This window comes from Rhincodon typus, chromosome 45 (genome assembly GCF_021869965.1).
Source record: "Rhincodon typus isolate 14 chromosome 45, sRhiTyp1.1, whole genome shotgun sequence".
Classification (NCBI taxonomy): domain Eukaryota; kingdom Metazoa; phylum Chordata; class Chondrichthyes; order Orectolobiformes; family Rhincodontidae; genus Rhincodon; species Rhincodon typus.
This window is the reverse complement of record NC_063376.1, coordinates 1,101,646-1,112,998: the sequence shown is the minus strand read 5'-3', so window position 1 is coordinate 1,112,998 and position 11,353 is coordinate 1,101,646. Positions and strand designations below refer to the sequence as shown.

Genomic DNA, 11,353 nt, shown 5'->3' with positions numbered 1-11,353 from the left:
GACTGTCATGCACCCTGTTTGTCTCTTTTTGTAATTTATTCATTGGTGATATGTGAGCATCACTGGCAAGGCCAGCATTTGTTGGCCATCCCTAACTGTCCTTGAACTGAGTGGTTTACCGAGAAGGGCTCAAAGGGCAGTTAAACATCAACCACATTGCTGTGGGTCTACAGTCACATGTAGGCCAGGCCAGGCAAGAACAGCAGATTTCCTTCCCTCAAGGACATTAGTGATCCAAATGAGTTTTTACAACAATCAATGATAGTTTTGTGATTAACATTACTGAGATTATCTTTCAATCCAAATATTTTATCGATTGAATTTAAGTTCTGAAGGCTACCGTGCATCCCCAGAGCATGGGGAGGCAATGCCTAAAGGTATTACGGTTAGACTGTTAATCCAGAGACCTTGGTAATATTCCGGGGACCTAAATTCAAATCCTGCTATGGCAGGTAGAGGAATTTGAATTCAATAAAAATTGGTAATTAAGAATCCATTGCCAATTGTTGGAAAAACTCACTGGTTTACTCATGTCCTTTAGGGAAGGAAAATGCCACCCTTACCTGGTCTGGCCTACAATGTGACTCTAGAAGCACAGCAATGTGGTTGACTCTTAATTACTAGTAGATTACTACTTCAGTGATATTACCATTATCCCACTAACCTGACACATTCTCAACTGGCAGGGAGCATAGATGGAGTTTATATCTACAACCCTCCAAAGTCTCTGCAGTCATCCAAATCTGGCCTCTAGCTCATCTCAGATTTATAATGCTCCATCACAGGAGGCTGTCTCTTCAGCTGTCTTAGCCTTGACCTCTGGAATTAGCTCCCTAAATCTCTCCACGTCTTTTTTTCTTTTAAGTTCACTTTGGCCAAGCTTTTGGTCACCTGTCCTCCAACAACCCTTATGTGGCTCGTGGTCAAATTTTGTCTGACAATGTTCCTGGGAAGCAATGGCTTATACAAAAAAAAAGCTATATAATACAAGTCATTGCAGCAAATACTATCAAACTACTATTGCCACTGAAGGGAATGCTAACAATTGATAGCTCACTAAGGCTACCTGGTGGTAGCATTTTAACAGTGCAGAATCATATCACAGATGAGTTTGCTACAACAGTGTCATGGGTAAATGTTAACTCATCTCACTACAGAAAGTGCAAATAACTAGCCTAAAACAGGAACAGGAAGGGTAAACAGTGACAGATTTTCTTCCTGATTATGTTAGTAAAAGCCTGCATATCATCACAAAATTGAGCACAGTTGTGATTCCACATGGTTTATCAGCTCAAGAGACTTCTCTCCATATAAAGAATGAGACTGTACAAGGTTTAGAAGCATTCATTCTGATAGCATTCATGGAACTGCATTCCAGAAAACATTAGAAATCAGTAAAATAAATGCATATTTGGCGTTACAAGACCACAGCAAAAAGACAGGCCATTTGGCCCATCTGTTCTATGCTGTTCCTGCTTCACATGAGCTTCATGCCATCCCCTCTTCATCTTTGCTTTTTCCCCTCGTGTGTCTCTGTAGCTCCCCATCGAATGCATATGTACAATTCTCCCATATCACACCCTATGGTAGTGAATTCCATATTCTCATCGGTTTCTCCCAAATTTCATGTTGGACTTAATGAGAAAAGAACTGGGGGCTTAGAGGAAGGGGTGAGAATTTTTTTAACACCATAAATCTGGCATGTGCTGCTTAAAATGGCAGGAAAAGCAGATTCAATAGAAATCCCTTCCCCTTCAACAGGGAATGAGATACTGAAATTTGCACAGCTGTGGAAAGAGTAGGTGGAATCTGGTGAGCCTAATTGGGAAGCTTTTCCAATGGGCACATACTGACACAGTAGGCCAAACAGCCTCCTTTGGTACAATAAGATTCCATGACAGAGATTTGGAGACGAACAGTTTACTTCATTTGGCTCCTCCCGTAACTCCATAAATTGCGGATCAATTTATTTTCATCTTAAACCGGCATTTTCACACTGCAGGGCATAACTTACTCATGTAAATGTGATGCACTGCCTTGATTCCTTGCCGCGACTTGCTTTCACTTTTGTTCTTCATGGGGACTTACACTGAGCTCACAGTGAATCACACTGACATTACCACTGTTGCTCCTCAGAGATTTGAAATATGTGACTCTGCAGCTCAATGTGAGGGATGTTGATGGTAGGGAATTTGACACCTTTGATTTCAAGATCTAACATCCATTCCCCAATATTGCTCTGGGTTTATTAAGGAGATTACAGCAGAAGTGTGCATGGCATTTATTGTGATCAAAGAAATTGATATAGGACATGAGGTCATTCAGCCTGTCACATCTGTGCTCTCTCTCTCTTCAGGAGCTAATCACTAAAATGCCACAGCCCTAGTTTTTTTTTGTAAATAATGATCCAATTCCCTCATGAAAGCCTCAGCTGAACCCACCTTCACCAACCGCTCAAGCAATGCTTTCCAGATCCTAACCACTTGCTGCGTGAAAAAGTTTTTCTTCATGTCACCATTGCTTCTTTTACCAATCACCTCAAACGTGCACCTCTGGTTCTCAACCTTTCACCAAGTGGGAACCTATCAACTGTCCGAACCCCTAATGATTTTGATAATTTCAAGTTTCCTCTCAAACCTCTTTTCTCCAATATTTCTGCTTAACTGAAGTAACAAAAGACATTGCCATAATAACAGAGATGTACTTCTGAGGCTGTAGAAAGCTCTCGTCAGGCTACATTTCGAATACTGCTAGCGGTTTTGGGCCCTGTATCTAAGGAAGCATGTGCTGGCGTTGGAGAGGGTCCTGAGGTTTATGAGAATGATCCTGGGGATGAAGGCTTGTAAAATGAGCAGTAATTAAGGACTCTAGGTTTGTATTTGATAGAAGTTTAGAAAGATGAGGGAGGGATCTCATTCAAACTTACAGAACACTGAGAGGCCAAGATAGATTGGAGGTGGAGAAGATGTTTCCATTAGTAGAAGAGACTTGGACCAAGGGCACAGCCTCAGAGTGAAGGGATAGCCCTTTAGAATTGAGATATAGAGGAATTTCTTAGCCAGAGGGTGGTGAATCTGTGGAACTCATTGCTGCAGAGGGCTGTGAAGGCCAAGTCATTGAATGTCTTTAACACAGAGATAGATTCTTTATTAATATGGGGGTCAAGGCAGGAAAAATGGGGTTGAGAAATGTATCAGCCATGATAGAATGGCAGAGCAGACTCGATGGACCAAACAGCTTAATTCTGCTCTTGTATCATACCTTACAGTCTTGTGGATGGGCCAGGGATCTTTCCCTGTTCACTGTTGTTCGTATGTAAAGCACCAATGAGGCACCACCTATTCCCCATGCCAGCTATCCTTAGAGAAAAGACCTGCATTCATACAATTCAGGATGTCCAAAAACGTTTCATAGCTAATGCAGTGCTTGTGAAGTCACTGTTATAGTGTAGGAAACACTCCAGGCAAATTTCATGCAGCCAAGATACCACAAACAACAGCATGATCGTGGCCAGATACCTACGTTAGTAATGGTTGAGGGATTAAATACTGAGCAGGACACTGAAGACATTGGAGAACTCCAATGCTCTTCATTGAAACAGTGCTATGGTATCTTTTGCATTTACAAGGTCCTCAGTTTAACAACGCATTCAAAAATCAACACCTCTGACTGTACAGCACCCCCTCAACACTGACACTGGGAGTCTCTAGGATGGGAGATAAGTAGAGTTAAGCAACTGTCCCTGCACTTTTGCACAGTATAGATCTGGTATTTGTAACATGAATCCTCAGTTTAAAAGTAGAATATCTGTGAAAGGGGGCAGGCAGGAGATGAAATGCTCAGGTGCTTTATTGCATGCTTGGTTGAATTTGTACACAATTTAAATGCTGCACATTGAGTACAAGTTTTGATTTCACTAGAAAAATCTTTATTTGTTTATAATGTCTTCAGTTTGCCTACAGGACATGAGGGAGAAAGGAGGCAACCAAAGAAACAAAATAACAGTCAATACATCCACCCTTATCAATGTTTGATCACTGCATTGCCTTCAGAATCTTGTGTAAACAGCAAATCTGCTTGTGGACAGAACATGTCATCGTATTTTGACTGTGCCATGCAGGGTGATTCACAACAGAGGCCTGAATGATGCAGCTTCCTTTTCAGAGGAACATTACAGCTTGTGTTCCCGCTGATGTCAATGCTGCAAGGGCCCAATGGAGAGTTCTGGTTGTCGGAAAAGACTGCTCCACACCTGCTGTCTGTGCACCGGTGGGAGATGACTCTGTTTCCCTGAGAGTCTTGGCTGAACAGGAATGACAGCACATTCTCATCTCTGCATGCAGTTTTAGGCTGTTGGAAAGCCTCAGTACCTTGGGGTACATTCTGACAGCGTAGAAGTGAGGTGGTTCCTGGTGACAGCGGTGGTCTTTTTAAAGATTTTGGATTCAAGTTCAACATGGACCCAAAGACATTTTCCTTGTTCTCTGGAAATATATCTTTGTAACAATCAGAGTTTAATTTCTTGGGCAAATGTGCCACCGCTTTCCTTTTCGATAACTTCTTTTGTCTGTCCACAGTTTGTTGTGTGGAAGTAAGCATGCCAAGTAACCCTGCTTCAAAACTCTGCGTGCACAGGATTTCTGACTCAGCAGGAGGTAAGTCAGTGGATTTCCCATCAGCAACAGGCATTCCCTTGCATGATACGTAATTCACACCTGGTGATCTGATCGCCTTCGTGTGCGAGATAACTCGATTTCCTTGCAAGTCTTGAGTGAAATCCAGCTGAGTAAAATCATCAGGAGGCTCACTCGAAGTGTCAACAGATGCATATGTTACTCCTGCATCATGTGCAGATGGGAGCTCAGACTTAACAATATTTATGTTGGCACCATCTTTAAGACAGGAATGCTGTCTTTCCTCCAATATCTGGTGGCTTTGCTCATTTAGAATGAGGGTACTGTTGCCATGTGTAGTTCCACAAAGAGGCAGTCTCTCAAAGCTGTAGTGGACAGTGCTTAAGATTGATGGCAACCTCTCCTGGTGGTCCACAGGAGTGGAGCTGCCAAAGTTGTCTCTGCAATTGCCAGTGATCAGCTCAGGCTGATCTGTGTATGTTCCCTTTTCAATGACAGAATTTGGGGAGGCAGCACCCACAGCACTCAGGACTGATGTTTGTGAGGTGTGTGCTAGTTTACCTGTGAAGAATAAATGATAAAGAGAAACTGGGATTTTTATCATTATTATTGACCACTTCAATTGTTACTCCTCACTGTCTAACCAATGTGAATTTACAAAATATAGCTACATTAAATTTACAGCACAGAAACAGGGTATTCACCTCCTCTGCTCTGTGCCGTTATTCCTAATCCACACAAGCCTCATCTCGTCCCTAACTTAATTTCATCCTATCAACATATCTTCCCTTCCTTATTCCATGATTTGTTCATCCAGCTTCCCTTTCAATATATCAACACTATCCATCTCAACCCATCCCTGTGGGAGTGAGTTCCACATTCCCACTAGCTACTAGGAAAGGATTTTCTTCTAAATTCCTAATTGTAATAACTCTGGAATCTTGCTATAGAACAGGACTTGGTACAAGACGGGTCTGACTTCCACTTAATGGTTCTCATTTTGTGAATGCAGCCACAAGCCTACCTTGACTAGGAACACTGCAGATAGCCTCTACCTGATCTCCCACCAGAAAACCAACTATTAGTAACTGATATTTTTTACTGTGTGCAGACACCCAAGCTGACTGCAAAGGAACACCACAGGAAATCAACTAATTTATTTTACTGAAACAAAGAATTGTGGATATTGGACATCTGAAACAATACCAGAAATTGCTAGATGAACTCAGCAGATCTGGCAACATTTGTGGGAAGAAAGCAAAGTTAATGTTTCGAGTCCAGTGACTCTTCATCAGAACTGATCTGATGTTCTGATGAAGAGTGACTGCACTCGAAATGTTAATTCTGCTTTCTTCCCATAGATGCTGCCAGACCTGCTGAGTTTCTCCAGCATAATTTCGGTTTTTCTAATTTATTTTAAGGCTGTCTGCTAATTCAGGCCGGAACTAGGTGCCAAGGGATGCATTAAAAGCTTGGGGTGCAGCTGCAGAGTCTCAGCGGAGAAAGGTCACTTATCTGAGGCATGTGGTTGGTAACTGTATAAAGCCCCTCATGCTGTAGGCTTGCCATGAAATATTGTGAATAGAAGCTGTAATTGTAAATGTGTTGCCACGTACTGTACAGAAAGAAACTGACCTTTTCGCACTTGTATAAAGTCAACTTGGGTATAAAATGTACTTTTACCCATTTTATGAATAGTGTATATTTTTGGAAAAACAACGGTTATTTGTTGGTTCATACAGGCACTTCGTACTTAGGTTCCAAACATCCCACAATTTCCTACATTAGCAAGGAAGAAAGAGAATCTGATAATTGGGAGTGATTCAGATGACTTTGAGAAGTCATATGACATTTGCCAGTTGCCGAGGTGGAGTGGTTATATATTATTATTTGTGAAGTAAGCATTTCATAGAAGAACAAAGCAATGAGTAACTTCAAAAAAAAATCAGACACAAACACCATTGATTCAATGGGCATTGTTCTACCTGGAGCAGAAGATTAAGGGTATATTCAATTCACAATTATGAGGAGTTTTGATAGAGTAAATAAGGAGAAACTTTCCAGTGTTGGTAACTAGAGGGATACTGATTGACAAAGAAGATTAAGAGATTTTATTTTACTCAGTGAGTTGTTGTGATTTAGAACACAGTGCCTGGATGGGCAGTGGAAGCAGATTTTATAGGAACTTTCAAATGGGAATTAGATAAATATTTGAAGGGGAAAAAAATTACTGGGACGTGGATAAAAGAAAATGGGGGACACGAGACTAATTGGACAGTTCTTTCAAAGAGCCAGAATGGGCACAATGGGCTGAATGTCTTCATTCTGTCTTCATTCGGCAACTGGCAAATGTCATTCTAATGATGAGGATTCATCTCATGACATCTGCAAAGACTCGTTTTGACCTCTAAACACTGACTCTGTTTTCTTTCTATAGTTGCTACCAGACCTACTGAGATTCTCTTGAAGCCCTTTCAGTTTCTTGCACCACTTAATGTGTACTAGATAACTTTCTCAAACAGTGTATACCATAGAGTCCATGAGGAACTGCTCAGATTCCACCAACTCAGCACTGCTGAATACGGCTTGAATTTACGTTACTCCCCACGGCTATCTCAATGACACATAGCAAAGTAGGCTTCCATACCTTTAGCCTTTGGTAAGAAAAAGGAAGAGACTGTTGTCTGTTTGACGCACTGCTGAGGAGCCCTCGTCTGAGTGAAATTTAGAGGAACTTCAACAGTGTAATTCCTTCTGGACAGCGGATACAGCAGCTTTGAAATGAAATGGGACTGAAAAGAAATTTAAAAATAAAACAAATTAGGAATAACTTGTCATCAGCACGAACTGAGAAGATCAGAGACAATAACAGATCATTTATGTACTGCTTAGGCTTCAGGTAGAGTATTGTGGATGATTCATGTCACCAGATTTCATAAGAAACTGCAGTAGTAGGCCATTTGGCCCCTCAAACCAGGTCCACCATTCAACTAGATCATGGCTATCTTCTACCTCAATGCCATATTTCCACATTATCCCTAAATTCCTTAATCTATTAACTTCTGCCTCAAATTCACTCAATGACTAGGCTTCCACAGCCCTCCCTGGTAGAGAATTCCAAAGATTCTAGGCACCCTCCAACCGCTAAATGGCTTACCAGCAAAGAGGTAAAGGCTTTAAAAAATATTTTATCAGGGAAAAGGGACTTCAGTTAGGAGGAATAGTTGGAAAAGTTTAAACTATTCTCCTTGGAGCAAAGGTTGGGAGGTGATGTAAATGAGATGATGATGAGATGCTCTGATAGAGAGAGAAAAAAAATTCCCTGAGGTAATAACACTAAAACACATTCAAAATCATGAGCAGAAGATTTTGAGTTTGCATATTCTCTCGGTGTCTGCTTGGGTTTCTGCTAGTTGATCCGGTTTCCTCCCAGATGTGCAGGTTAGGTGGATTGACCGTGGTGGATGCAGGGTTGCAATGGGCGACTGGGTTTGGGTGGGATGCTCTTCTGAGTGATGATGCAGACTCGACGGGCTGAATAGCCTCTTTCGCTTGGTGGGGATCCTACGAAAATCTATTGGGAGGCGAGGAGAAATTGTTTCAGGAAAAGAGTTGTTGGATCTCGAAGACAATTCCATAAATATTTCTAAAAAGCACATGCTTGTGGGTGAAGAACTTCCCAATATGGACAAAATTCAGGTGGTGTGATGCTAAACACAACTGCTTCCTCAAAAAGATAAAACACAACACTGCAGATGCTGGAAATCTGAAATTAAAAACTGAAATTGCTGGAGCAACATTAGTTGAACGAGAAACATAGTTAACGTTTCGAGTCTAGTCACCCTTCTAGAGAACTCTGTTCTAAAGAAAGGTGACTGGACTCGAAACGTTAACTCTGTTTCTCTCTCTCCACAGACGCTGCCAGACCTGCTGAGCTTCTCCAACAATTCCTGTTTCTCCTCCCTCAAAAGAGACTGTTTAAGCATGGGTAGCCAAATAGTGTCCTTCTGCACTGTAGTTTGCTATGCTTGGATGGAGAAGTTTCAACCCTAACTTGATCAGACAGGAGTATTTCCTGTGTTCTATCTGTAATACCTATTTGAAATACTAAGGCATAATGTACAGAAACTAGAAATAAATAGAATGGAACAAGATCACTCATCCAACTTATACAACTATGAATAATCAGCTCATGCTTTGACTCCAAAACTGGGACAATATTGCTAGGTGGAAAGTAAATACATCCTCAGTCAATTTTACAGAGAATGAGTTGCTGAATAATTAGGAGATCAGTTACACATTACAAGCAGCCCAGTGAGTAGTGAAAATTTGCGATTATATAGTGCCTTTAACATTGTTAAATGCTCCAAGATGCTTTACTGGAGTGATTCTCAGTCATCAATTTGAAATTGCACCACACAGAACAGTACAACACAGGAACGCCGCACAAAGTTGTGCCGAATATGATGCCAATCTAAACCAATTGCTTTTGTGTCTCCTTGGTCCATGTCCCTCCATTCCTTGCATATTCATGTGTTTATCTAAAAGCCCCTATCGTGTCTGCCTCCACCACCACCCCTAGCAGCATGATCCAGACACCTACCACTTTCTGTGTAAAAAACTTGCCCCTTACATCCTCCTTTGAACTTTCTCCCTTCTCACCTTAAATGCATGTCCCCTAGTATTAGACATTTCAATTCTTGGAAAAAGATTCTGACCATCAACCCTCTCTATGCATCTCATGATTTTATAAGACTTCCATCAAATCTTCCCTCAGCCTCCAGAGAAAACAACCGGAGTTTTTCTAGCCTCCCCTTATAGCTCATACTCTCTAAGCCAGGCAGCATCCTGGTAAACCTCTTCTGCACCCTCTCCAAAGCCTCCACATCCTTCTGTAATGTGGCGACCAATACAGAACACAATACTCTATAAATGCAGCCTAACCAAAGTCTTATAAAGCTGCAAGATGACATCCTGACTCTTGTACTCAATGCCTTGATCAATAGATGCAAGCATGCCATACACCTTCTTTACCACCCTATCTACTTGTGTGGCCACTTTCAGGGAGCTATGGACTTGAGCCCCAAGATCCCTCTGTACATCTATGCTGTTCAGGGTCCTGCCATTAACTGCATGACAACCCAAGTTTTTCTATCCTCTCCTTATGCCTCATACCCTCTAATCCAGGCAGCATCCTGGTAAACCTCTTCTGTACTCTCTCCAAATCCAAATGGGGAGAAAAACATGATTTGTGTTATGCAACTTTCAACAAAGTAACATCAACCCCAAAAACACAAACCTCCACTTTCCTCCTCCTCAGCTCCCTTGTGTCCAACCAAGTGTCACATTCCTCCACCTTTGGCTTTCCAAACTTCTTTGTGCGTTTCATGGATGATCAAGAATGTTCGTTGACAGAGGGCAGGCTGAAACAAAATTCACAAATAAATCAAGATACATTATACTGTGCGATACACAACAATCCTTTAGGCCTTTGTTTCCGGAAAGCAGGTCAGAAATACTTCACCCATTTGACTAATGGGGTCCATTGACCCCAACATCGCATACAGACATTAACCCAACAGGCAGGGTGAAGGGGTTTTTATTGGAGTCAAGGGTTCATGGGGGTGAAATGGCACATGGGTTGGGAGGTCAATGGTGGGAAGATGTGGGAGGAATTGGCATTTTAGTTTGGGGGGGGTTGAGGTATTGGAGGGGATGCCGGGCGAAATCCAAAAATAAAAAGGGGGACTTGCAATTCAACACCTCCTTGGGGCATCCCATTTGTGAAGTGCAGCCGCCATGGCAAGGCGGTGGCCAATTTGAGCACAGCAAGATCCCACAGTTAGCAGCGTTGCGGGGGGGCGGGTTGGAAAATCCAAATTTGCGACGATGCTCAAGGGATTGAATATCCAGTCATGCGGAAGTGCTAACGTTCAATTTCCACCCCCCCACTTTGCCCGGGCGGGGAAGAGGGGGACATTTAACGGAAGGTGGGGGGTGGTGGAACGCCATGACGGACATTTTCCTTTGTTGATCAGTTGAGCAAGACGGTGCAATTATTGAGGGCCATGCGCATGGGGAAGGGATCAACGACCAGAGGAGCATGGATTGAAAGGGGAAACCACCCCAAAGAACCCAAGGGGGCAAGATGAGGAGACGGTATCCATTGACACAACACATCGTTGCCACCTGAACGAGATTCGAAGAGGACTATTTCCAAAAATACCGAGAGAATGGGATAGAGACTTGAAGAACGTGGACTCCCCTGGACTGTGGGGGAATCGGGGGAAAGAGAGCAGAACTGGATAGACCGTTCAGTGGGTGGGCTAGTACGGCGCAGAAGGGCCGAACGGCCATTCCCGGCAGATTCTGCCGGCTGCTCGAACAAAACAATCCGGTTTCATCCCGGCGGAAGGGGTTTGGATTTTGGGAGAATCACCTGAAATTAAAAATATAAACACATTAAGTATCATTTAGCACGGCGCGATCCCAAGCTGGAAATTCTGAGGTAAAAGCCGCTCCGGAGAGTTCCGCTAAGACGGTGGGGGGAGGTTCGCCCCCGAACCAGGTTTGGTTTTTAAAATAAAAAATACGTTAGGAATCGCCCAACTGGCGGACAATCTCCCGCCCAGCGCGCGCGCTCCCACACGCCGCAGGGAAAGGCAGCGTGCGCGCTCCCACACACCGCAGGGAAAGGCAGCGTGCGCGCTCCCACACAC

At 42.9% G+C, this 11,353-nt stretch overlaps 1 protein-coding gene across 2 annotated transcripts; it reads right to left on the bottom strand.

The window, feature by feature from the left end:
• Positions 1–3,911: 3,911 nt before the first annotated feature.
• LOC109925694 lies at positions 3,912–11,312 on the bottom strand. Of its 2 annotated transcripts, none has more exons than XR_007266114.1 (4): positions 11,074–11,312; positions 9,934–10,057; positions 7,282–8,208; positions 3,912–5,195 (listed from the first exon to the last, which is right to left on the bottom strand). XR_007266114.1 is itself a non-coding variant. In XM_020525612.2 (4 exons), exons 2-4 carry the CDS (start codon positions 10,021–10,023, stop codon positions 4,024–4,026), a joined length of 1,407 nt encoding a protein of 468 aa, XP_020381201.1. In that variant the 5' UTR covers positions 10,024–10,057; positions 11,074–11,312; the 3' UTR covers positions 3,912–4,023. The 2 variants fall into 2 exon arrangements, 1 of the variants encoding a protein (XP_020381201.1); XM_020525612.2 differs by having other exon boundaries at positions 7,282–7,426.
• Between the last annotated feature and the right edge of the window lie 41 nt (positions 11,313–11,353).